The sequence below is a fragment of the Podarcis tiliguerta genome (assembly GCF_965153285.1).
Source record: "Podarcis tiliguerta genome assembly, chromosome: 2".
In the NCBI taxonomy this organism is placed as follows: Eukaryota; Metazoa; Chordata; class Lepidosauria; order Squamata; family Lacertidae; genus Podarcis; species Podarcis tiliguerta.
The window spans coordinates 55036618-55064353 of NC_139535.1; the positions used below are offsets into that span (position 1 = coordinate 55036618).

A 27736-nucleotide genomic window follows, 5' to 3' on the forward strand; every position below is an offset into this window, starting at 1 on the left:
CCTGAAATTTCTTCAGAGGTGCTTTCTGCTAATCCAAGAAAGGCCTCATGCCAGGTGATGAATCAATTTTTTCATAAGCTGCTGGCCACATGCCGGTTAGAAAATATGAGAAGTTTCTGTTCTTGACAGACCACTGTAGACAAAGAAACACGTGAAGCATGGTTAGGAAACTGCACATGCCCTGTCTAAAGCTATTTCTTCTCAAAGTGTTGTCTAATTATTTGAGTTGCCAAGATATAAATATTGCGCAGTAATAATAATAATAAATAGATTAGGAACAAGGAAAGAGAAGCTGACAAGAGCTCCAAATTTCTTTCAGCAGCTGTTATGTCACTTCGTAAGACTTGTGGAACCCAGAAGTTGCTAAAGAACACTTAGTTTTATTTGGCTGCAACAGGAGCCAAGTTAACACACGTTCCTCCAGGGCTTCATTTGTGCCAGGGCTGAGCCCCAGGATCTGTTTTCAACAGCAGGGCTGAATTCTAGAAAATGTAAAGTTAAAACAAAGAAAGGTGCCTGCCAGCTTATTTAAAATAGCCTTTTCCTTACAAGGATCTGCAGCCTATCCAGTTCTAACACATTTCAGATTTAGAGGCAGGGATCACCTTGATAAGGCTGAAGGCTGAACTCCTCCTGATCAGAATCTGGCTGAATCTCCTGACACAAATAAGTGTTTGGGGAGGTAAACCTGTGCTCCATGGAAGATGGCAATGCATAAACATAAGAACCTTTAAAACTACACTGCCATCGGAAGGAAACGGAGGCCTGTAAGCTCAACATGATAGGGACAGAGGTTGAAATGGTAGGCAAATTGCTACAAACAGAAATGGTTTTTGTGTGGTATTTCTGATCTGATCAGTCTGATCTTAAAACGAGAAAGTATTAGTACAACCAGTGCCAATTCAGACAGTACACTAAGCAATAAAGGTCTCTATGTATCAAAGACAAAGAGCAATAAGACCCACAAATATACCATTAATGTACTCCAGTGAGCAAAAAGATGAAAAGGGCAATGCACAATAATACAAACAAGATGATGAACAATAATAGTACAGAACAATCAGTTACCGATCTGTTTTGACCATACCTTGGCTTAATGTGGATTGTGAACCCAGTTGTGTTTCCTTTAATTCTCCCTCATCCTTGCAGTGTCCTCCTCCCAACTACTGCTGTCCCACTCTTTCTCCTCCCTAAATCCAGATTCCCTGTGCCCTGAAAATCCAAATCTACATCAATTGCATAGAGCAGGGGTTTTCAACCAGTGTGCTGTGCCACTCTGGAGTGCATTGAAGGATGTTCAGGGGTGCTGCAGGCAACACAGGCCTCTGTCCCTCTTTCTTTCCCTCCCTTCTCTGGTGTCCTCTCTTGTCTCTGCCTCCCAAAGGCTTTTGTGGCTGTTTGTTGCAGTACCCCTGGCTACAAGCTCCCCAGGCAAATGGTGCCTCTGTGGCTGGCCAGGGGGTGCTGACTGCCAGGAACTGAGACAGACTGCTGCCCTGAGGACTCCCAAGGAGAGGGAAAATGAGAGGAGGCTGAGGGAATGCTCCACAACGGAGGGTGTTCGAAAAAGGGTAAGAGGCTGCCAGCTCTGCAGGCAATTGGTGACATAACTGGGCTCCTGAGCCCCACAGGGGTGCCGCAGGAAGAACGTAATTGATCAAGGGAGCCATGGACTCAAAAAGGTTGAAAAGCTCTGGCATAGGGAACCTCCAGATTTAGAAGAATGTGTGAGACCTTGGGAACCGTAGTGGACAGGTTCATGAAGACGTTGACCCAGTCTACAGCAGATGATCCAAAGCATGTTTACAAGCAAGTCCCACTAAATTCAATGCAATGTTCCCTAAGCTATGTGGAATTACAGTATTAAGTTTACCTCTCCAATTGCTCTCCTAGGTAGGTGAATGGCAGAGCCATGCTGTCCATGTTCTACTGAGCAACGGGAGCTCACTCCGTCACAGGGATTCAAACTGCCAACCTTCTGAACGGCAAGCCTTAGGCTCTGTAGTTTAACCCACAGCGCCACCAGCGTCCCATAAAATATAAAGGGAGAGACCTACTATTCAGTGGGTTGGTGGCAGCAGATGTCTTAAGGGACTGACTTTGGTGACATACCTGGGGGACAAGCCTTTGTTAAAGGATGGGAGGCAATGTCCCACACAGTATTTAAAGTTTCTATTGTATGAAATAACACCTGCAGGATGCTGAAAATGGAAACTCAAAACTGGTTTTAAATGAAAGTATATAAAAATGCTTTAGATATAAGGTCACTTCTGAGGAGCCTGAGCCATGAAGGACCTTAAATATAAGTCTGAGCTGAAATTATATTTGTGAATTAGAATAATGGATCAGTTGAAATATCAAGTTTATTGCAGTATTGTTGCAGTAGAATTGTGTATGGACTTCCCATGCCCTCATATTCCTTTCTGTTGTGCAATCCTTCAGTTCTGGGAGATTCTTTTGGAGATACCTGGTATTTCTCCATGATAAACAGGATTTCATTGTTAAGCCTAGCTATCTCACTGCTCATACTTGACTTCAGAATACTAGTGCATATAGAAAATTGGTGTGGAATACTGTTGATAGTGAAAATCATTTGATCCCTACACCAGCCTCTCAAGGATGCCCAAACGTTTTGGGAATTCAAGTAAAGGACAGTGTCCCCCAGATTGATCCCTGTTGTAAGGCGGAAAAAAGTTCCCAAATCAGAATGTATCCAACAATTGTGTGACCCAATAATTTATTGACGTTTTGCTGCTGCATTTGGTTAAGTTTCTTCTTCTCCCGCACAAAGACAGATCAATGTCCGAGAGATAGCTGCAACTCTCCAGCTTCAGGCGGGGCCTTAAGCAGTAGTACTGGTCCAGAGCAAGTTTAACATGCAAAAATCACTGTCACCTCCAGCAGAGGCAAGACTGGCCAAGACCCCTGTCTGAAAACCCGGAGAGCTGCAGCCACACTGGTCTAGATGGACCAAAACGCTGTGTGCTATATCGGCTCCCTCCCTCCTCTCAGATTTAACTGAAGTGTTGAAGGAAGACTGGGTGAAATTTATAGGCTTCCTTTATGTTTTAAAATGGCGTGCCGCATGAGCAATATTTGCAAACAGTTCAAACAGTGTTGGTTCTGAGCTCGTTTATTTGTTTGCACCCCTCACGAGCGCGAGAGCAACACGGCGCGAGGAAATGTGCGCGCGCCAGAAGAACGCCTGAGCGGCGACAAAAGCGAAGGCGACACGCCCGTTTTCCCGGGCGGCGTTTTCGGTCCTGGCAATAATAAAAAAAAGAGACCCGTCCTCCCTGCTTTTCCGGACGAGGTTCCACAGCTCACAAAATTCAAAGGCAACAGGGGCCGCTCCGCCTCCTTGTGTGAGGGGAAGCGACCTCCCAGCGCCAAAAACCAAACCCCAAGGCCGCGACGGGGCTGACCCCGTCCCCTATTCCCAATCCATACCGCTACCCGACCCAGAGAGAGCAAGCGCCCTAGCGCGAGGCGGGCCATTCCTGCCGCTCTTCGCCAGGGCGCTACTCCTGCGCCCCTCCCCTCCCCTCGCGCGCCGGCGGCGAGTTCCCGCCTCCCGCTGTAGCGCCGCGCGCGCACCTGCCCAGCGCGAGCTGAGAAGGCGAGTCCCCGCGAAGGCGGGACGACGAGGGCAGGCTGGCAGCAGGTGGCCACGCGAGGCTGCCCAGTCCCCGCTGAACTAGCGGAGCATGTGAGCCCTTCCCTCGCAAGACCGGCTCGGAGTGGAGTGACCGCGCGTGCTGCGCCTGCTGCGCTTCCCTCCGCCATGGGCCTCCCTTTGCTGCTGGGGCTGCTGCTGCTCTCCCGAACCGGTAATGGGGCGTCGTGGGGGGCGGGCGCCGTTGGGAAAGGGGTCCGGTGCGGGGGAAAGGCGGTGTTGGATCTGCTGTATGTTTTCTACCCTACCCCATCCGACCCCCATCTCCGTTCATGATGGGGTTCCTTGCCGCCGTGCGGGACTGGCTCCGGGGTTGCGGGCATAGAGAATCGGGCGCTCTGGGGCAGGTCAAGGGAGAAGTTGTGCGTCCATCCGCGCCTTTTAGCTTTTGTTTTGCGCCCGCTGTCTCTAATAGGACCATCCTTTCTCTGTGGTTTTTTCCCCTGTCCCAAGGCAAAGAGGGTCTGGAATCCTATGCCCGTGTTCCTGGGAGGCGAGTCCCCTGAGCGGACTTTGCTTCCATGTAAGCCCGCTCAGGATCGGGCTGCGCGTGTCTCTCGGCGGGGCGGTGTCTGGACAGTTGTTCAGGTTTCTGATCCAGCGCGCGCTCGGCGTCTCGGATTTGCAGGCGGCGACGGGGAGGACTGTCTGACCACCCTGTTTGCTAATCACTTTGGGTGTGTTCAGGCCAGGCAGATCCCCGATGGCGTTATTGATGGGTGCTGGGAGAGAAAGGAAAGAGGGATGTACGGCCATAGAATAGGCTACGGAGGAACAGCGCAGTCCCTATTCCGCCGCTTGCTAACGGAGGGGAGAAAGTGCCTGTTGCTTACGGGGTAGCTGATTTGCGGGAATAAAGATTTGATCGCAGATTTCCATTTCGAGTGCCTGGCTGTTTTCTCTGTCGAAGAAACTTTCGGCAAGTGGCTGCCAAGCTGTTTGCCGGCCAGAGAAGGGCTGTGACCCTTTCCTCAGCCAGAGAATTAGAGCCGCTCCGCCGCGCGCTGTAGGAGCAGTTTGCAGTGTGCAACTCGCCTGCTCGATGGGGTCGTGTTCTTATAAATTGGCCCGAAATTAGATCTGTGTATGTTCCGATTGTGGAATACGATCAGAAGGGTTTTTCACATGACGTTTATATATAATTTAAATATATGCATATGTATGGTCTGCATTTAATTTGCATATCATACACTGGCTATATTGGTTTTTAAATTGCGTTTCACACTTGTCAGGGGCAACATCAGGGGACAGCTATCTCCGTCTAGCTCTGTGAGCTTCCCAGACAGATTTGTTTGATACAGAATACTGTTAGGTGGATCCTTGGTCTAATATAACATAGAAAGGTCTAATCAAACATGGACAGCTCTTGGGTTGCTAATGCAGGAAGGAAAGATGATGAGGACCATTTTAAAATGAAATGCACATTCCATCTGATGTGAATTTTAGCATGGATTTATCTGTCATGCTGCTGCGGGTGGAATCTTCCAAGGATGACCTAGAGCTCCCCAAAGCAGCTCATGCCATGGGGCAGCGAGGCACTGGGGGATGTTGGACAGCCACTGAGCCCTAGGAAGGTGCAGGCTTAGTTAGGCACTGGGTGCAAGCCTGAGGAACAAGCACTACACCAGAGTAAAGTGATACTTGTGTGAAAAAAGCTATTCACGAGTAGACCAAATCCTCAGGCAACCCAGATGCCCTTCTGCTATGCTCAGACGAAAAATCATTCAGTTCATGGCACAAAGTGCTGTAGCCGTAAATTTGCTCCATTGCCCTGATGACCGCATCCCTGTCTACCTAGCTGTTCAATTCAAGACCTCCCCCACATCTCACATTTTGACTTCAGATTGCCTTTGACCTTGCTTCTTAACCTGCCCCTGGGTTTGAACATGCAACTAATACCAAACTGAGTCCAGTACTGTCCATGGTTAACTGTCAGCTGCTCTGTCCTTGCGTCACCTGGAACAGGACATTGTAAACTAGGGAAATACTGGTAACAGGGTGGGGTTTTTTGTATCATGAATGAAAATATCACAGAAAGGGCTGTTGTGTTTACTGTATCTGTGATCTGAAAATATAAAACATACTTTTGTTAGAATAGCTCTAATCTGCTCACTTTCCTGCATTAACAACATTAACACATGCACAGATTGCATGGGAATGAGTCAAAATGCTTTGTCAAACATGAAAACACTATTCTGCTTTCTACCCTGTATTAACATAATTCACAAGTGACTCATTCCAGACTAAACTAATATGAAGACTTCTTTTATTTTTGAAACTTGTATTCATCTTTAGTTTGCGTGGTAGAATTGAACTCTTACCTTTGGGATAAGGCAATATATAGAGTTTTAAGGCTACAATCCTATGCACATTTACTCAACAGAAAGGATACAATGAGCCCTTTCTGTGGTGGCTCCCGGCTTGTGAGATGCTCTCTCCAGGGAGGCTCACCTGGTGCTTTCTTGCATATCTTTAGATGCCAGGCAAAAACATTCCTTTTCTCTCAGGCCTTTGGCTTATTAAACAACCTATGGCCTTTTAAACTGTGTGTGTTTATGGGTGTTTATTATTTTTATTTTACTATGTTATGCATTTTTGTTTTTTATATTGTGAACCACCCTGTGATCCTCAGATGAAGGGCAATAAAGAAATTTAACAAGTAAATGAAAATATACTGCTTGGTAAACAGGAGTAGGGTCAGCCTTTATGGAACCACATGCATTGTTCACTTGCAGGGAAACCAAATTTCCTTCCTTGGATCCCCCACAGAATTGGTTCACAAACTTTAATCTAGAAACATAACACAATGACGATTATATTAATTTTAGATAGATATACCACTGGCTGGATGCGGGTGGCACTGTGGTCTAAAGCACTGAGCCTAGGGCTTGCCGATTGGAAGGTTGGCGGTTCGAATCCCCACGACGAAGATTCCCGTTGCTCAGTCCGAGCTCCTGCCAACCTAGCAGCTCAAAAATAGGTCAAAGTGCAAGTAGATAAATACCGTATTTTTCCCTCTATAGGACACACTTTTCCCCCTCCAAAAATGAAGGGGAAATGTGTGTGCGTCCTATGGAGCGAATGCAGGCTCCTATAGTGCAAGTAGATAAATAGGTACTGCTCCAGCGGGAAGGTAAACGGCGTTTCCATGCGCTGCTCTGGTTTCACCAGAAGTTGCTTAGTCATCCTGGCCACATGACCTGGAAAACTGTCTGTGGACAAACGTCGGCTCCCTTGGCCAGTAAAGCGAGATGAGCGCCGCAACTCCAGAGTCGTTCGCGACTGGACTTAACTGTCAGGGGTCCTTTACCTTTACCTTATTACCACTGGCTACTTTTAATGACCTGGGAGATATGTGTGACCACCTGTACTGAGAGATGTTGAATCAGTATCCATCACAAGCGGTAAGAAACACAATAAGAGTCCTGATAGATCAGATTGATAGAACATCTAGTCCAGCATCTCATTTCCCATATCTACAAGCCAGCTGTCTCTGGCAACTCCGCTAGTAGCACATGAACACAACAGCACTCTCCTGATGTTGTTCCCCTTTAGCTGGTATTCAGAGGAAATCTGATTCTGGAGGTAGTATATAGCCAGCATGGATAATATTCTTGATTGAGTAATAAAGAGTAATTTAGTAGTGAAATGTGATGTTTAGCACTACCCATCTGCTATATCACTGACTTTCTGTGTGTATTGAAACAGCATTTGGTGGCATTATATCTGTCAGCATTTACTTCTCTATTGAAATTATGCAGAACATCAGAGCTAATGACCCTATATCCCTTGCTTTTGCATCTCACAGGGCATTGGTAAACAGTATGGTAGTTAGCAGCATGTAGCATTTTAATCACCATGTAAAAATGGTGAAGGTTATTATTTTCTCTAAAGAAACTGCTCAGTTTCTTTTTTGTGGTTTAAACCCCTAGTTCATGCATGACCAAACTTGGCCCTCCAAATGTTTTGGGACTACAATTCCCACTGTTAGCTAGGGGTGATGGGAGTTGTAGTCCCAAAACATCTGGAGGGCTAAGTTTGGCCATGCCTGCCCCAGTTCATCTGCTTACCTGCCTTTGAGCTGTTCCCCTGGGCTTAATTGATCCAGAAAGGGTGATCTGTGCTGGCACTCATTACCTCCTTGCATCCTTGCTTCTGCAAGTGGCACCCTAAAATTTCAGGCAGCGACAGGATCTAGGCCGAGCATTGTCAGATCCAAGACATTACGCTTAATGCCAGACTGCAAAGGTTCATTAGAGCTGCTGTGGGCCTTGGGCACCAGATGATAGGTGAGGAGCCAACCCTGCAGTAGAATAACTGTCCCACTTCGGCTTCAGAGAGTGCTATAGCTGAAACTGGTTGTGCACCAGCAGCTGGTGTTGGAAGCTCCTTTGCAGTCCTTGTTGGGCACACTGGGCAAAGAGGACCTGTTGCCTGACCCCTTGTTGCTTGTTATTTCTCTTTTTTCCCTAGGCAGCCAGCTATCCATCCTGGCCCCACTTCCCTTCCTCTACTTCTGCATCTCCTCCCTGGCGCATGTCTCATTTGCAGCCAGCTTCTGTTTCTGTAGTGGGCTGTACTCCTGTTGGCTGTACTCCCATACCCCAAGGTTTAGGGGACTTCCTGCCCAGGTAGGACAAGGTTGGTGGTTGGTAGTGCTCCCCCACACCCAGGGGTAAGCCTATCACTGGCACAACACTTCCATCCACCTGGCTGCTCTTTGGATTGTGGGCTGTGATTGCCCTGATTAGAGAGTTGCCTGGCCGTTCCTCCCTTCCCTACACGGATGGTTGCAGTATCCCTGCAAATGGTTGTGTTCATCTTGCCATACGAGGTGTGGTGGTGGGAGAGACATGAAAGATGGTTGCAGCAGCTATACTTTGTAAGACAGTTGCCCCCTTTCCCCTGCATAACTCCATGGGACGCTATATAGTCAAATCCCTGCCATACATTTAAAATACATCTAAAGCACATGGCTCTCTAAAAAATCCTGGAAACTGTTATCTACCCCTCACAGTCACAGTTCTCACACTTCTTTGTGGGAAGCCCATGTGCTTTAAGTATGCTGTGGAAGTGATCTGTCCAAATTTCATAAAGTCTGTTGTTAAGCGTATAGCAAGAATGCTTGGGATTCAATAGATGTTAACCAAGCCATAATAAAAATTGAAAATCAATATGTGAAGAGAAACACTGAATGTAAATCAAAAGCACACTGGGGGAAATGAGAGATGGTGGACAGGAATATGAGTGTTTTAGAATGGGGCCGTATTTCTATGTTGGGGTGGGGAACCTTTTCAGTTTGAGGGCCACATTCCCTCATGACCTTATGGAGGCCACCTGAGAGGGGTGGGAAAAGCCGGAGACAAAAGTGGATGGGGCTCTTATTTTTCTACCGAAAGCTCCATTCCCAGCCACACACTTGCCAGAGATTTCTACAGGCCCTCATGCGCACATATCTTTCCATTTTCCATCCAGGCAAGGAAGCTTTATCACAATCCAAGGACACATTGCAGCCAGACAAAAGCACTTGAGGAGAGCACCAAGCAAGGCTGGTGAGGGACAAGGCCAAGCTAGAGGAGTTCAGACCTCAAGGGAGTCCCAAGGGCCAGATAGATCTAGTGGGCCACATTCGGACCCTGGGCCTGAGTTCCCCCACCCCTGTTGTATGTGATAGAAATTCGAGGAGCGTTTCATTTCTGCAACTGTCATTTTTCAAGGACAAGAACACCTGCCCTTCAAGCATGGTTCAGTCTGCTCTGTTCTCCATTTGGCTCACATTCAAATACAGAAACCACTGCAGTAACTGGTTGGACCTGAAATGAGTCTATTTATTAGTGGTTATAGTAAGATGCCAAACGTGATACCAGGAAGTCTGTCTGTAGCTGTCATTTCTGTCACTTAAGTATCAGGACGTGAGTCTGGAGCAGGTGCCAAATTGCTGAAGTGGACTGGAGGGTCAAACAGCACTGCTGTCAAAGACTGGGCCCATCTATTTCACCAAAATGTAGATTTCCACCAAAATTCAACACCAAAGTATAATCCTGCCCAACTGGACACTGCTGCTTTTTTAAAAAAAGGCTTTAGAAAGTCTTGATTTTATGTCAGAAGTGTGGAGATCTTCCTTTCTTCTAAAAAGCATTTAATGCAAGGAGTGGTGATCTTTACATGCTAGCAATTATCAATTATCAGTTTCGGGGACGAAACTAGGCTTTATTTCACCCGGGTCAAAGACCCAGTTTGGCCCACCCCCACATTTGCATACACACCCCCACCCACCCCACACACTGAGTGGGAGCCTCAGTGGGAGCCCTCTGGAGGCTTAACACAGGGCAAGAGAAAGACCATCCCCTTCCCCGTAGTTACAGCCCCGTAGTTACAGCTCTGACTTTACTCCCCCTAAAAAAAAGCCAACGGGGGGGGGGGGGCGGACAGTGAGGTAAGTCCTGTTGCACTAGCTGGAGTCCTTGTTTTTGCTTCCTCCAATAGGACCTGTTACTTGAATCCCCCACATCTCCCCTCCCCCCACCTTGATAATATGAACAACAGGATAGGCAAAGCATACATGTGTGCTAATCCACATTAAATGATTTTGAGAAACCACATTAGTGATTGTGGCAGTATAAACATTCCAGATTGCTTAATTCAGCAAAAAGCAGGAGCTTATGCTTGTGCCCTTGAAGGGATGAGAAAGTGACTGCAGTATGTGAATTTATGAAATGCTAACACACACTCTCTCTACTTGAACAGGAGGCCTCCTTGTTCTCTCTTTTGATCAGCCGCACACCTGTATAACAGCAGAGACCCTTTGCTTGGCTGAGCCTGCCTGCAGCGCCGCTTATCAGACCTTGCAAAACTGTTCCCAGTCTTTGTCCAAGAGCAGTTTCCTCGCTGACCAAGAAACCAGGAACAGATGCTTGGCGGCAGGAACATTTGTAAGAAACAGTTATTTTCAGGAATGCAAGTGTCACCGGCGCACACGAAAGTTGGAGCAGCTGTGCCTGCGCATCTACTGGACTGTTCATTCTGGTGAGATAGAAGCTTTGCTCACTTTTCATTTTGTATTATCACTGGTGGCAGGAGGATAAGAATTGTGTGCCCCACTCCAGAGCAATACCTGAATATCTGGGAGAAGACCCTTGGGCCTGATTGCAAAAACAAAACAAAAATATTTGCACCAAGTCAAGACTAGCAATTGTCTGGCTGACTAGAAAGCATCTCCCCAGGGTCTCAGTCTTCCTACATCTAGCCTTGTTTCTTGAAATTCTTTTTAACCAGGGATGCTGGGGGTTGATTTTGGGATCTTCTGCTATGACTCCCCCCAAAGGAGAGAAAGCAATTAGAAACCCATTGTTTATTTTTTGCTACCTTGAAATTTTATTTTCCATGATGGTTTACAAAAAGAATAAAAACATATATATATATAAATGTTTACATTGACAATATTCTAAAGTAGATGTCAAAATCAAAAAAGATCCCTCATAATTGTTTTTTTAGACTGAGCAGGATATTAAGGTGTGGTTCTTCTCTTTCTGTTAATTAAAATCTTAAGCATCTCCTGCTTAGTTATATTGTCCCCTGCCCCTGCATTAAGGAGCCAACTGGGAACATGTAGATAGACTTCTTTTCCACATGCAGCTGCCTGCAAGTGCTCTCTCACGCTGAAGGCGGAGGGCCTTCTCTGTTGTGGCCTCTCCTTTATGGCATAACAACATCATCATCAACAACAATTTATTATTTCTACCCCACCCATCTGGCTGGGTTTCCCCAGCCAGTCTGGACAGTTTTCAACAGAACATTAAAAACAGAATAAAACTTCAAACATTAAAAAATTCCTTAAACAGGGCATGCTCTCCCTTGGGGCATTTTCCCTTTTTTGCCAATTATTTTATTGGTTTTCCAAAGTTTTTCTTGCACCTGCATTAATAAATGTTGGTACCAGGCAAATAGTTTTTAATTCACCCAGTTTTTTATGAAATTGTTTTTTAAAGCTGTATCATTGTTTTTAATTTAGCGCTGAAAGAATTTTAATCTGTGCTAGATTGACATGTGTTTTAGCTTTGTATTGCTCTTGTGCTTTTATGTAATTGGATATGTTTAGAGTTGCATTATGCTGCCTTTGTTACCTTTTTTTTAGAGTTCGTATTTTGTGATTTTCTGTTTTATTCATTACACACAGAACATGGTTATTGTGTGACTCCTAAGTAAATAAATTTATTTTCCACAGATGACTTTCATTTGGAGGTGTCACCCTATGAAGATACAGACAATGAAGACTCTTCAAAGACCAATTACAACAAACTGTCAACTAGGATTTCAGGTAGAACCTATACTAACATTTGGTTGTCTTTTCTTTTCCTCAGGACCTACATACTACAGCTGAGTTTTTTTAGGGAGAAAGGAAATGTTTTATAAGCAATTTAAAGGTAGCGTCAAGCAGACTAATGCTAGGATGCCAGGGTAAACATATGGTCTAGAGGTGAGGGAGATCAGCATAGACCAAAAATAAAACACAAACTCAAATCTGAAAGGCAGAAATAACTGTTATTATAATGTAACAGAAAGCAGAAAGTATAAGACTCTCAAAGATAAAGTAGTCCTGTGATGTAAATTTTCCACAGAAAAAAAGTTTTAGTCTGAGAGGAATCTTCTGAGAGGTAACAGCAGTAGCAGCCAAAAGGAAACTCACTGGGTATGTAGAAGGTATCACACCTTTTGATGTGTGTACACAGAGAATAGGAGTGCGCCACCCACCAAAACTCTGGCCTAGTATAAAATCTTCCCAAATGAGGTTCTGCATAAGGGTAGAACCCATTCATGTGATTGCTTCCCCCAGCCTTCAAGTCTACTCTGATGCTGCACAGAGTATCTGGGTAGATTACCCAGGGCAGCAACACCAGTGTGCATGGTGCTTTTCAGAGCACAGAAGGACAAGTGCCTGCTCCAAGGAGTCTACAATCTAAAGCTTCACACAGGGCGAACTATGAAGGAAAAGGAAGCAGGTGTAAATAAATGAATTTCTGAATTGCAAAGTGATATTGGAAATGGCTTCGACTACATTTTCTTCGTGTTTAATCCACATCTTCATGGAAATAATCTCTGGAACCCACTACATATTCTTGTCTTTCTGTGACTTTTGTTGGCTCCCATATAGCTATGGATAGGACAAATCCCTGCCTGCATGCCACAAACGTTTGCCACTTGAACCACAAGTGCATGCGCCTGCGCTCACTCTATGCCCAGACCTGCAGCACAGAGACCACCTGTGATCGGCGCAGATGCCAGCGACACCTGAGACACTTCTTTGAGAGGATCAGCGCGGATTTCACCAAGAGCCTTCTCTTCTGCCCTTGTCAAGACGAGGTCTGTGGTGAGCGGCGCTGGAATACCATTGTCCCGGAGTGCTCTTTCCAGAGCAGCAGCAAGCCAAACTGCCTCGTCCTGTTGGACTCCTGTCTGAAGGACAATATCTGCAAGTAGGTCTGGCACCAAGGGCGTTGGGGTGGCCGCCATAGTAAGCTATTAGTTGTATGAGGCACAAGTAACTGGATTCTCAGGCGGATTGTACACTTGATACAGTAAAAGAAGGAAATAAAACTATATGTTTCCATAATGCCTAACAATTTAGATAGTCTACACACATTTTAATTTTAAAATGCAGTCTGTATGTTTTTGAAACAGCAGATCAGGAAAAGCATCACCTAAATCAGAGATGGACAATTTCTACATACTTGAGAGCCACTTTATTCTCCAGACAGATGTCTGTGAGCCAGAGGTGGTCAGTTTCACAATAAAATTGGAGACCATCTAGTAAGAAGGACTTTGCTCTTAAGGAGAGCATATGCTCAATATGTATGTTTATAAAAGGTACCCCTGGACAGTTAAGTCCAGTCAAAGGCAACTATGGGGTGTGGCGCTCATCTCGCTTCAGGTTGAGGGAGCCAGTGTTTGGCCACAGACAGCTTTCCAGGTCATGTGGCCAGCATGACTAAACCATTTACCTTCCTGCCACCTATTTATCTACTTACAGTGGTGGGCTTTTGAATTGCTAGGTTGGCAGAAGTTGGCTCAGAGCAACAGGAGCTCACCCCATTGCGTGGATCGAACCACTGACCTTCCAATCAGCAAACTCAAGAGGCTCAGTAGTTTAGACCACAGTGCCACCCGGTCCCCTTGTACGTTTGTATATTACATTAAATGTGAGAGATGTAGGACTAACATGTCTGTTCTATAAAGTATTTTTGGTTAAGCCGCCAGTTGCCAGAAAACACTGCTTCAGGGGCCATGTAAGCCATGAGCCATCAGTTGCCCATTCCTAATGTAGCTACAGTGGTACCTCAGGTTAAGAACTTAATTCATTCTGGAGGTCTGTACTTAACCTGAAACTATTCTTAACCTGAAGCACCACTTTAGCTAATGGGGCCTCCCGCTGCCACCACGCCGCCAGAGCACGATTTCTGTTCTCATCCTGAAGCAAAGTTCTTAACCTGAAGCACTATTTCTGGGTTAGCGGAGTCTGTAACCTGAAGCGTATGTAACCTGAGGTACCACTGTATTACTTTTAAGATGAAGATTTATGATGTTGCTTGGCTTTGCATAAAAAGTGACTTTGGTTTATAAACTACAGGACAAATGAATAAAGCAATCTCTGTGGTGGTAAAGAAAGCCCTCGTTCTGATAGTTGTTATCTTCCACCAGATCCCGGCTGGCAGACTTCCAAGAGCAATGCAAGCCTTCAGGCACATCTTCAGATGGCTGCTCTCCACACAACCATGCTGCATGCCTGGAGGCTTACATGGGGATGGTTGGTATGTGCTGGGCCCAGAGGAATTCACTGGGAGCTTGATGAGGGTTATACCATTAGACATACCGGGGGGGGGGGGTGCAATGTAAGGTCCTGCCTTCCCGGTCTATGTAACAGAGAGTGAGAAAGGAGCGTAAGCTTCTCTGAGCTGTAGGAAACTCCCTCTTCTGAAGACTTGGTCCATCTTCCTTCCCCTTATAGCTGAATACTATTCCACTTTCATGTTCACTCTGAAGTTGTAGGAGGAACATTAACCATCAGTTTCTTATGTTAGGTGGTTATTAGCCATGGTAACGAAATGGAGTATCCATGTCTAGAAGCACTACACCTCTGATTTTGATATACTGATGCCAGAAACAGGATCACTATCCCCTTCATGCCCTGCCTATGAAGCATTTGGTTGACCACAGCAACAGTGTGGTTATGCTTTAGTTAATTACAATTTTTAAAATTAGATATATTTTTATACCTTTCCCTCCCGCCAATCTGGAGCACAGAGCGACTTCACATCAGAAACCCTTAGAAAGAGGTCGAGATTGGCAGGATGTTGAATTGAGCAGATTGAGATAGCACATTCTGGGGTTACAGAAAGCATGCCTAGACTGGTGGGTCTGTATCTTTTGACTCATTGGTATTCCATATGGGAAAATTCTGACTCTTTGTTTTTTTCGGTCTTGAAATAGGTACACCTATGACCCCCAATTATGCCAGCAATTCCAGTACTGATGTCACACTGTGGTGCTCCTGCAAGGACAGTGGCAATCAGAAGGAGGATTGTGAGCAAGTCCTCAGCTCCTTTGCCAGCAACAGATGCCTCAGTAAGTCATCCAAACATATGCCAGACACTTACCCTCCCAGACTTATAGTCCATCAAGCCCTATTAATTGTTATCCCCTTTTCATAATAATACTAGAAGTCAACTTTTCTCTGATTAATTTAATTTGGCAGCAGATTCAGGACAGCAAAGCAAAGTACTTCTCTATCCAGAGAATTCACTGTCACTGGATTTTATGCATATATTAAATTTAAATCCGCCTTTTCATTGAAGGCGCTCAAGATAATGTGTTTTATAAAGGATCAGAGAAGTTCATAAAAGAAAGTTCTGTCAACTTATTCGTTGTTTAGAAACATCCATAATATTAGAGGTTGTGTGTCAGAAGTTGGCTACAAACAGAGACATCTTGTTCCGGGGTGGGAAACTTTGGCCTTCCAGCTGTTGTTCCCATCATCCCTGAGGGCAAATTGGCTGGGTCTGATGGGAGTTGGAGTCTAGCAATAGTTTTTACCAGAGGCATCTAGTCAGCCTCTTTTGGAAACAAAGGTCCTTTATTCTGATCCTTTAGGGTACTTCTAGGGTTCTTGTTGCTCATCAAGCAAGGGATGGGAAACTTGTAGTCCTCCAAGTTATTATTGGGCTACAGCTCCTATATCTCCTGACTATTGACCATGTTGACTGGTCAAGTGTTGGAATCTAACAGCATCTGGAAGACCAGAGGCTCCCCACCCCTGTTAATTAATCACTCCGGCATTCACAAATTCATTTGTTCTAGCTAGTCCAGTGGACTTTACATCAGCTCATTGATCCTGCTGCTTGAGCATAAAATCAGATATTGGCCCTAACTTTGTCTAAGTCCTTCTCTCTATCTATTATTGTCAACGCATCTCTTAAAATGTTTGGTCTTGCTAAGATTTAAATATTTTATGACTATAAAAGTTCACAGAGGACGTAAAACAGAAACAAAGCTTGCTTGTTAAACATTTAATGCCTCAGCTTCTTATCTGTTGATTATATTTATGGAAAAGTTTTTCGTCTGTCCCCCCCCCCCTTTTAAGATTTGGGCTTTTCTTTGACCAAACATGCTTCTCCCCTTTGGAAGGGAGATAAGCCATGCCCCTGCAGACATTGGCTGGTCTGTGTTCCCTGTATGCTCCCTTACTTACAGCATGGAAACAGCAGCCCAACTAAATCATGACACCTAAAGCACAGTGGCAAATTCCGGAGTAGACTTGCAGTGGGTTAATTGCCAAGTGCTTCGGCAATCAAAAATCGATGAAAAAATTTTGTTGATTCACAAAAATCAATCAAACTGTACACAAGGAGTGTGCAGTGTTTTCTTGCTCAAGAGCCATATCCCCTTGTAGGCAACTTTCGGGGGGGGGGGCACAGAGTGGGGCCAGAGGCAAAAATGAGTGGATTAATAAAAGTGGCTCCTGTCAGGGCTGGCTCCGGGTCCCAGCTCACCAAGGACCAACGCTAGCCGATAGTACAGTATCAAAGTCTTTATTGAAGAATAGTCTCCATTTACAAGTCTCAGCGTCCCAGCCCTACGTCTGGACTCTAGACCGGCGAAGCTCTGTCTGGATCTCCACCCCCCGTGCACCAGTTCAAGACTCTAATCTTACTCCACCTCTTCCTTCTCTCTCTCTTCCTCTGGGTCTTACTACCCCCCGGGGTCTCATTCCTCCTGGACTCTTCCGATGCGGAGCTAGACCCCTCTGACTCCTCCCCCTCTCTTCGGCGGGCTTTAGGACCTGGCTCCTTACCCGGGCTGCCCACCTTGCCGCCCTCCTGTACATTTGAACTTGGCGCGCGCGCGCGTTTTACTTTCCGGATGACCGTTTCCTCGCTCCCTGACGATGGTGTGGCCACTCCTGCCTCACGTTCTCCCTCTGCCTGCGCGCTCCCTGATCCCGATGCCTTGGACTCCTCCCCCCTACTGCACTCTGGGGGGGACGCTGGTCCGGATTTCCAGCTGCTACTCTCTGAGTCCCCTTCTTCCCGAGGTGTCCCCCTGGGCACTCCCCTTGCCCTGACCATGGGGGCCCCTTTCTGTGAATCCTCCGAGTCACTGGAGAGACTCAGAGATCTTGGACTACTGTCGCCGCTGACATTTCCTTCCGACTCCTCCCCCTCGCTCTCTGTTTCTTCCCTCTCCAGTGACTCTGCTCCTGAACCCCTGACATCCATCCCCCCCTCGAAGCCCCCCCTTCCCCCCTCCCCTTCCTCCGGCGGGGGTGCTGGGTGCTCCGTCGTTGTGGGGGTGAATGGTGGATACAGTTCGTCCCCCGTGGCGTGCATCCAGTTAGAGAAATCCGGCTCGTCCTCCATGTCTTCGCCGACCTCGTTCTCCTCTGCTTCCATCTCCGTGCCGCCATGCTCGAACCCAACGTCCTCCCCCATCACGTCCATGTCCCTCTCACCCTCGTCCCCCTCTGGGTCCGTTGCCTGCCAAGGGCCCCTCAGCCACCTCTCCTCTCCTCGATTGTCCCACCAAAACGAGCGGTCTGAGGCAAACCCCGAGGGCGAGCCCTCCGGTGAACGTGTGTCTAATGGTGGTTCTTCGTCCGAGGTAAATCCCTGGAACGTGCTGGTAGAAAGCGTGGGTGTGAAAAGCCAGTCGTCGAAATACTCGGCTGGCATGGGCCTGTGTGGGAACAAGGCATGAAACTCCTCTTTGAGGAGAGGCTCGTCCAGGGCATAGTCCGGCACCCAACTGTTGGCGCTGGCCGGGGTACCTTCCCTTGCGAGAAAATATTCTACTCCCTCTTCCCCCCATCTCGAGTCCAAAATCTCTGTGACCTGGTTGATGGGTTCCCTTCTTGGCGACTCCCTCCTTGGGGGGATCTCCTCATACCGGTCTGGTGCCGTGCCCTGCGCCTGAAATCGGTGAGGTGCTTTGTAGGGCGTGAGCACCGACCTATGGAATACTGGGTGCATTCTGGATCCTTCCGGAAGTGTCAACCGGAAGGCCACCGGATTGACCTGTGCCTCAACTAGGTAAGGTCCTAGCTGCTTATGTCCGAGTTTCTTCTTAGCTAAGGATCTGGTCGGCACTGCGTGGGCCGCTAACCACACCCAGTCTCCCACCTGTATGTCTTCACCAACCCTCCTGTGCTTGTCAGCCTGCAGTTTGTATGCGTGCTTTGCCAGCTCTAACTGCCTCCTAAGCTGCTCGTGGACTTCCTGCAATTCCGCCGCCAAGGCTTCCGCTGCCTGTGGCTCCCCCTCCCCCAGTCTCTCTAATCCCGGGAAGGTTCTGGGATGCCTCCCGTTGTTGGCGAAGAACGGCGTCACCCCTGTGGACACGTGCTTCGTGTTGTTGTAAGCGAACTCAGCGAGCGGCAGGTAGTCCACCCATGTCGTCGGCTGTTGATTTGCGTAGCATCTCAGGTACTGCTGCATGACGGCGTTGACGCGTTCCGCTTGTCCATTGGTCTGCGGGTGTCTCGCCGACGCTAGGTTGATCTTGACGTTCAGGAAACCCATCAGCTTCTGCCAGAAGCTCGAAATGAACTGGCGCCCCCTGTCGGACAAGATAGACCGTGGCAGTCCATGCACTCTGAAGACGTGGTCTATGAACAGTTTGGCGGTCTGTTCTGCCGTGGCGACCTTCGCGCACGGAATGAAGTGGGCCATTTTAGTGAACATGTCCACCACCACTAGCACTGCCGTTTTACCCCTTGAGCTGGGTAAATCCGTGACAAAGTCCAGGGCCACCCTCTCCCACGGTTCGCTCGGAGTCTGCAGCGGTTCGAGCAGTCCCGCCGGAGGTTTGTGGACTGACTTGGCCCTTTGGCAGGTGTCGCACCTCGAGACGTACTCCGCGACTTCCCCCCGCATCTTGGGCCACCAAAAATCTCTGGCAACTAGTTCTGCCGTCTTCTCCTTGCCAAAGTGCCCGGCGGTGGGTGCGTCGTGTAACTGCTGCAGTACTTTCGCCCGGAGGTCGTCTCCCGGTACGTAGAGGGCCCCTCTGCGGATGAGCAATCCGTCTCGTACTTGGAACTCGTCGTCCTTCACCGTGCCCTTGTGCACCTCCTCCATCTTGGCTTGTGCAAAGGGGTCCCTCTGCAGTGCTCGACGGACCGCCTCCAAGTCCACGGTTGCTGCCGCGCACGCCCACGCTTTCGGAGCGAAAATGTGCTTGGCCGCTGCTGGTGCCGCCTCTTCGAGGTATTGCGGCTTCCTGGACAGTGCATCCGCCATGATGTTGTTGTCGCCTGGGATGTATTCTATCCTGAAGTCGAAATCCGCGAAAAATTCCGCCCATCTGATGTGCCGCTGGTTTAGGAATCTTGCCGTGCGCCAGTACTCCAGGTTCTTATGATCCGTGCGGACCTGCACGGTGTGCTTGGCCCCGACGAGGAAGTGTCGCCACGCCTTGAATGCTGCATGAATGGCCAGCAACTCCCTGTCCCAGATGGTGTAGTTTTGCTCCGACTTGCTGAGCTTCCTAGAGTAGAAGGCACACGGTCTCCAGTCCCCATGCGGGTCCTCCTGCAACAGTACGGCGCCCACGGCTCTGTCTGAGGCGTCTGTTTCAACCCTCATCGGTTTGCTGGGATTCACATGCAGTAGCTGCCCTTCGGACGAGAAGAGACGCTTAAGGTTCTGAAAGGACTGCTCCGCTTGCTCCGTCCAGATGAACTTCTTCTTCTTAGAGCTGAGCGTGTCAGTAATGGCCGCCGTCTGCATCGCGAACCCCTTGATGAACTTGCGGTAAAAGTTGGCGAACCCCACAAACCGCTGGACCTCCTTCCGATTGCGCGGGCTCTTCCAGTCCAACACTGCGCGAACCTTGGCGCTGTCCATGGCAAGCCCCTTGTCCGACAGCTTGTAGCCTAGGAAATCCACTTCCGTCCTGTCGAACTGGCACTTCTCCAGCTTGGCATACAGCCGATGCTCCTGCAGTCTCTGCAGAACTGCCTTGACGTCACCTTCGTGGGCCTCCTCTGATTCTGAGAATATCAGGATGTCGTCCAAGAAGCAGACGCATGTCTTGTAGAGGAGACCCGCCAGGACGTGATGCATGAAAGCTTGAAAACAGTGGGCGCCATTTTGTAAACCGAAGGGCATAACTCTGTATTCATATGTGCCCAGGGGCGTGAACATGGCAGTCTTCCACTCGTCTCCTTCCCGTATGCGAATCAGGTTGTACGCCCCTCGCAGATCCAACTTTGTAAAAACGCGTCCTTTCCGCGCCGTCGCCAGCAGGTCATCTATCTTGGGCATGGGAAAGGCCGCGGGCTTGGTTCTGGAATTTAAAATTCTGAAGTCTACCACAAGTCTTTTTTGGGGCGTGTCCCTCTTCTTCACAAAGAATACAGGACTGCCCCCCGCTGCCTTCGACTCCCGGATGAAACCACGCTTCAAGTTGAGGTCTATGAACTCCTTGAGCTCCTGCAGCTCATCCTCAGACATGGAATACAGTTTCCCGGCTGGCAGCGTCGCTCCTGGCAGGAGGTCAATCTTGCAGTCATAGGGCCTGTGGGGGGGCAGCTTGTCCGCTTCCTTCTCGCAGAAAACCTCCAAAAACGCTGCATACTTGCGAGGCACTGCTTGCAGCGTGCCTAATTGTAGCTGCGGGTCGTCCCCTCCTTCTTCCGGGCTAGGAAGGATGCAATGTTCCGCGCAATAGGAGGAGCCGAAGGTCAGTTGGCGTTGGTACCACGCCAATGCTGGGCTGTGCCTGTGCAGCCAACTCATGCCGAGGACTACCGGCGTGTCCGACAGGTGTGTGACATTAAAGCTGATGACTTCTCGGTGATTTCCAATCCGCATCACCATTGGTTGCGTTTGTTGCACCACCTGCCCCCCTAACAAGTCTCTGCCATCCACCGTGACAACGTTCAGGGGCAGCGTGGCTGGTAGCAGTGGTATAGTGTGCTGCTGAATGAATTCCAGTCCCATAAAGTCAGCGTTGCTGCCGGAGTCAATGGTGATCGGCACCTCCAGAGTGCGTCCAGTGGGCAGTTGGAGAGACGCTGTAAGCTGCACCACTGGTTTGGGTGGGAGGGGGTCTGTGGGTTGCAAAACTGCTGGGGATTGTTTCATTGACTTGTCTGACTGGACCCCAGTGCCTCTTCCTCCAGCCAGACTCTGTCGTTTAACTGTTGCTGCGTTTTCAATTGAGCTGCTTCAGCGACTGTTGCGGAGGCTGCAGTGTGCTTGTGGAGCCTCTGGGGACACTCTTTCGCCATGTGTTGAGCACTGTCGCAGATGTAGCACTTCCTGTTCCCTCTAGGAGGCTTCGTTTTGGCTGCTCCCGGTGTTAGGGCTCTGTTAGCTGACTGAGCCCTGGCACCTCCTATCTCCATCGGCTCTTCTCCCCCTCCCTGCGAGGGTGTGGAGTGCGCACGCGCTGCTTCTCTGGGAAAGAAGGGAGGTGCTCTGGCTGGTGCCCTTCCCCAACGCCCTTCCTCCCTGTTGCAAGGACGTTCTTCCAGATGCACCCCGATCTCCAGAGCCCTCTGGACTAGCTGCTGGGTGCTCCTTGGTCTCTCCCCTCTTCCAATCTCCGCTTTTACATCTGCATTCAACCCCTCCCAAAAGAGGTCTCTGACTGGCGCAGAATCTTTTTCCCACCCCAGGGCATGAACCAGTCCGAAAAATCGAGTATGGTACTGCCGCACGCTGGCTTTGCCTTGTTTAAGTCCATGTATGTCCCTCCTGGCAATATCGACGTCTACCTTTGATAAAAAGCATGAGTCCATTGCTTTAATAAAAGCCTTCGCATCTTGGAGCGCTGGATCATTGTCCCTCCATAGATTCCGCAGCCACGTTTTGGCTTCCCCATGCAAATGGGACAATATAAACCCCACTCTCTCTCTCTCATCTCTAAAGTCTTTGTCAAGTAAATCCAGCGCAAACAGCAGGTCTGCTCTGAAGTTGGGGTACTGCTGCAAACTCCCGTCGAAATGCGATACAAGGCTTCCTCCCCTTCTCCCCAAACCTATGCCTTCTGCCTTGGCTCCCGTTTGCCCCTCTTTGGAAAGCACGTCCAACCTGGCCTGGAGATCCCGGCAGGAGGTAACCATCTCCTCCTCTCTCTTCCTGGATGCAATTACCTCAGTGCTGAGTTGTGTCACCGCTTCTTGCAGGGCTTTTATCTTCTCTTCCGTCGTCATCTTGCCTGAGTTTTGTGAGCTCTGTAAGCACCCCTCCTCTGTCCACGCTGCGCCGACTCACGTGGCGAGGTTCTTGGTGCCAAAACTTTAAAATAGCAGACAGAGCTTACTGTCAGGGCTGGCTCCGGGTCCCAGCTCACCAAGGACCAACGCTAGCCGATAGTACAGTATCAAAGTCTTTATTGAAGAATAGTCTCCATTTACAAGTCTCAGCGTCCCAGCCCTACGTCTGGACTCTAGACCGGCGAAGCTCTGTCTGGATCTCCACCCCCCGTGCACCAGTTCAAGACTCTAATCTTACTCCACCTCTTCCTTCTCTCTCTCTTCCTCTGGGTCTTACTACCCCCCGGGGTCTCATTCCTCCTGGACTCTTCCGATGCGGAGCTAGACCCCTCTGACTCCTCCCCCTCTCTTCGGCGGGCTTTAGGACCTGGCTCCTTACCCGGGCTGCCCACCTTGCCGCCCTCCTGTACATTTGAACTTGGCGCGCGCGCGCGTTTTACTTTCCGGATGACCGTTTCCTCGCTCCCTGACGATGGTGTGGCCACTCCTGCCTCACGTTCTCCCTCTGCCTGCGCGCTCCCTGATCCCGATGCCTTGGACTCCTCCCCCCTACTGCACTCTGGGGGGGACGCTGGTCCGGATTTCCAGCTGCTACTCTCTGAGTCCCCTTCTTCCCGAGGTGTCCCCCTGGGCACTCCCCTTGCCCTGACCATGGGGGCCCCTTTCTGTGAATCCTCCGAGTCACTGGAGAGACTCAGAGATCTTGGACTACTGTCGCCGCTGACATTTCCTTCCGACTCCTCCCCCTCGCTCTCTGTTTCTTCCCTCTCCAGTGACTCTGCTCCTGAACCCCTGACAGGCTCCTAACTTGGTTCAGCAGGCTGTATTCGAGCCATGCAAAAAGTCAGAGAATTCCATACATGACTACACAAACACTTCTCTCTGTCATTCAGGCAAGCAAGAGGCGATGGTGCAGTTCAAGGACATATTTGAGTCAGAGAAAAGCACTCAAGAGCAGGGCTGTTGAGAGTGTGGCCTGGGAAGGGGGCATGGCTTGGGGTGATTCATGGGGTTTGGAAGAGCCCCTGGAGGGCCACATTTGGCCCCTGGGTATGATGTTCTCTACCCCTGCAGTAGATGCATGCATAGCCAAAGCTGAGCAGAAGAGGTCTGCCGGCTCCCTCTCAGGCCATTTCCAGGCACCAATGCATGGCTGTCTTACAATAATTTATCCTGTTAGTTACACCTGGCGCTCAAAGACTCCGGGACCCAGAATGTGTAACCTGACTCTGTATACATGCATTCAGGTCCTCACACAATCTCCTGCGTGTTCTCTGCTTTACAGGAAGTGCAATCCAGTCTCAGATGATCTTAAACCAGAGGAATATGGAGGTTCAGGAGCAGCTGCAGTTCACACCTTCCCTGAATTTCCAGGGAGATGCCACCAGCACAGATGGCACAGTTTTCACTTCGGAAATGCGTTGGGTACGAACCGTTCCTTCTGTTTGACACAAAGCCAGCTTCTTCTGAATCCGTAGCAGGGATATAGGGAACCTGTGGCCCGACAGAAGTTGCTGGTCTCCAAGCTCCCATCCATCCAGTAATGAGGGACGATGCAGCTGCAGTCCAGCAACATCTGGAGGACCACAGGTTTCCCATTCCTGATCTGTAGCGTAAGTGGAATCAGGTATGTTGTTATGCGCCTGTAAAGCAAATGGTTGGCATAGCAAGGTTGCTTTAGTTAAGTGTGAGAGAAGGTTGAGCAAAGAAGCTGGCACCTTTATTCCCAGGGATGTCCTCAGGTCTTCTGAGTAGAGCAGGGGACACCATGCAAGTGGAAATGGTGCTGGTGGGGAAAGGAGGGATTCAAATGAGATGTTGTGATGGACAGCAGATGTATCCAGTCATGAGTTCTCTCCTTCTCTGCCTTTCTAGGAAGCTGAGAAAAGTAAGATGCAGCCAGAGGTCCTCATGCAAGATGGAACATCGTTTTCTAACTCTGTCTACTCTGGAGCTCATCTTTCTTCACTCACTTTGACCTTCACGCTGCTCCTTCTGTTACTTGGTCCGCCATAACATCATACATCTGGCATTGCTCCTGACTTGTAATTCCATGAGAAGGGAAACTGGACATTGTTTCATGCCAGAGAGGAAGCACTGACCACCGCAAGCCTCTTCCCAGTGCTCACCCCCTTCTGCCTAGAACTCTGCCACTTTCACTCGCTGTTCTATGCAATGTTGGCCTGCCTGTGAAAGGAGCAGGGGGGCTGGTTCTCTTTCCAGTGCCCACAAGGAAAAGAAAGCAGGCAGCTTGGAGATTCTAGGGACCTATTGCCTTCCAATATTTTTTATTTTAAGAGGAAGGCACCCATTGCCTCTAGACTAGCAAATCAAATGCTATTTCTGGCTTCAGGCGTCTGCCCCCAAATCTGGATTCTCTACTCTTTGGTGGTGTTCAGGGCCATGTGTGTACGCATGTCCATTTCTTTAGACATACAAAACAAAACTTGACAGTGATGCTAAATTGTATCCTCTGCACTTAACCCTTTCTGCCCCTTTGTTGTGACTCATGAGACATTTAACAACTCAGAGCTAGGCTGGGCTTCTGTATTCATCTCAGTAACATACAACTTTCCTGTCTGGTATTATATGAGCCTTCTAGGCTTTCATAGGAATTTGCATGCAGGCTTACTAAGATTTTACCCACCAGAGTTTCCTCGGAGCAATGAAGTCTCTCCCCTGAGCTGCAGAGCAAATTTTTTTTCCATATGTGGCTACCAAGCATCCCTCCACATGTGTTTCTGTACATTCTGTAGCACCAGACATTTATCCATAATGTAATAATTCCAGATGTAAAGATTTGTGTAGTGTAAACTGCTGTTCTTTTGTGCTGCAGTGGTATGTTGTCCATTTCTAGGCACACGTTAATAATTCACACCCCCATTGTGTCACCACTTCCTTGTTGGCTGGCTTAAATTTTTGGAAGAGGTAGCAAGCTAACTTCTACAACCTCCCTGTGTTGCTGTTTGGTGGCTGTGAAAGATGCAGTCAGTATTGCATCTTGTTTCTCTCCTACTCCCCAAGAAAAATAGACAATGTTGTGGTTGCCAAAGTTCCCTGCCCTATATTTGGGAGTGGGTGGGGAGCAAGGGCACAATCCATCTTTCTGTGAATGTTCTACCACATCAACCAGTGACGACAATGCCTCTGTGAATTTCATGTTTTTCTCATCCAGGTATGAGTTACTTATGTGTGTCCAGTGAAGGGGTCTCTGTACTGCCCACCAGCATAGGCTCTGTTTCTGTGTGCATTTACTGGTAGACTTTGTCTCAAACATTGAGGTATGATTTGGAAATGCCTGCCAATCCATTCTGCAGTAGTAATGGTGATTATTATTATTCCAGCTCTTTACTGAAGGCAAAAAGGGATTTGCTTGTACAGTGGTACCTTTGGTTGCGAACGGGATCCGGAACGGAGGCCCATTCGCAACCTGAAAAGAACGCAACCCGCATCTACGCACACGCGGGTTGCGATTTGCCGCTTCTGCACATGCACATGACGTCATTTTGCGCGTCTGTGCATGCGTGCGCGGGGAAACCCAGAAGTAACCCTTTCTGGTACTTCTGGGTCGCCGCAGGACACAACCTGAAAACGTGCAACCTGAAGCAAATGTAACATGAAGTATGACTAGCATTTTTAAAATGTTTGTAGCTGGTTGTAGCTGTACAGATAACTTTGAAAGCATGTCTTCTGAAAAACAAGGCAAGGAATGTGAAAGGGTTACAATAAAAGCTTATTGGTTTTTTTAAAAAAAGAAAACAAGAAAAAAACCGAATAAATATTGGGTTTGGCAGTGTAATACTGGCACAGAATATGTATTGGATCCAGGCACCTGAAGTGTTGTGGGAATCCAGACCTTGGAACAGGCTTAGTATCCATATAAGCTGAAAGCTTTCGCAACAGTGCAAATGTTTTTACAACATTCCTTAGGGTAAGCAAGTCCTGAGTGGGAAATCATGGGAAGTATTAAACTTCATTTGTAAATGCTTTCTCATAAGCCAATTTGCATTTCACAACACTGTTCTCTATTCTAGTTCAGTTGCCAAATCAGGCTTACTTATACAACATAGCAAGTTACAAAAATAAAGTTCAGCAATTTTATCCAGCTAAGAAGCATACTTATTGTAAGATAACAACCCAGTCCGCAATAGGTCCAGTACCCATGTGCAGTGGGATTGGTCCCAGTAGAGCAGGGGACACCAACCTTTTTAGGCCACGGCATACTTGTGAAATTTTGAAAAACTGCTGTGAGCACCAGTCATAAAATGGTGGCTCCAGAGGTGTTTAAATTACACAAAATGGCTACCTTGGGGCATGGCAGAATATATAACGGCTGCTACATCTAAGAGAACAGAAAAAGAGACAGGGCCACAAAATGGTGTGGGAGTGGGCCACAACAGTGCACACAGCCCTGCCATCAATGGGGGGGGGGGGAATCCTCAGCCTCTTATGCATTCAAAGAGAGAAGCTCTTTGCACCTTCTCTCTGTTCAGAATGTAAGGGAGGGTGTCCAGTGCTGGCATCCATGGAAATGTGGGCATGGTTTTAGACAGGGGGGCTCAGTGCAAGCAGCAATTGAGCAAAATTGTGCACTGGATTTTTAAGGGGATTATTTACAGAGACCTTCCATGGGAACCATAGGAGGTACTTGCAGGCATGCTGGCAACCCTTGCTTGAGCTTTGTTTTCTTGGTCTCCCTGGTTAGAGTAAGTGGCTGCCTTCTTAGGTCCACGTACCTGTCTCACCATCCTCTTTCAGCCCCGCTCCCCCTGTCACTTCGCTATAAATTACTTGTGCTCCAGAACATAAACTACTTGCTCTGTGGAGGGAGGGAGGCTGTATTGTGGTAGAGAAGTGTAGTCCCTTTCTCCTCCTACATGGGTAAGTGGAGGAAGGGGCAAAACTGCTTGCTGGATCTGCAGTGGACTGGATCACACCCCAACTGCTTTTATTTCTAGTACATTCCACTAAAATTCCATTTTCCGTATCTGGCTGAAGTGACACAGTATTGAGTCTCTGTTGACTTTTCAATGTTGTGACGTTATTTCCTGCTACTTCACATAGTAACAATGGTAATTTGTCTCTACTGAATACACCAGCAACTCTCATGCCTTTGTTAAAGCTTCAGGGCAATAGAAATCTCTAAAATGTTATCCGTCTTCAAAATACAATTTAGGTCTCTTGGCAAACAGAGGAAGCAGGAGCATTGAGAGCTGCTGTAATGTACATTGCAATATCTTACAAATGTGGTTCAGACTATAATATCCAAAATAAAGTTTATCTTACAA

General features: G+C 48.2%; 1 protein-coding gene across 1 annotated transcript; it reads left to right on the forward strand.

The window, feature by feature from the left end:
* Positions 1–3254: 3254 nt before the first annotated feature.
* On the forward strand, positions 3255–27736 carry GFRA3 (GDNF family receptor alpha 3). Its single transcript, XM_083429585.1, has 8 exons — positions 3255–3830; positions 10424–10702; positions 11901–11993; positions 12828–13149; positions 14372–14481; positions 15161–15295; positions 23734–23873; positions 24324–27736. The coding sequence occupies exons 1-8, from the start codon at positions 3785–3787 to the stop codon at positions 24462–24464; spliced, it is 1266 nt and encodes a 421-aa protein (XP_083285711.1). The 5' UTR covers positions 3255–3784; the 3' UTR covers positions 24465–27736.

Excerpts from the sequence above, each read along its gene's own strand:
- GFRA3 (XM_083429585.1), top strand. The coding sequence starts at position 3,785 with ATGGGCCTCCCTTTGCTGCTGGGGCTGCTGCTGCTCTCCCGAACCG. Across the intron at positions 3,831-10,423 it reads GCTGCTGCTCTCCCGAACCG|GAGGCCTCCTTGTTCTCTCT; the intron begins GTAATGGGGCGT and ends CTACTTGAACAG. Across the intron at positions 10,703-11,900 it reads CTACTGGACTGTTCATTCTG|ATGACTTTCATTTGGAGGTG; the intron begins GTGAGATAGAAG and ends TATTTTCCACAG.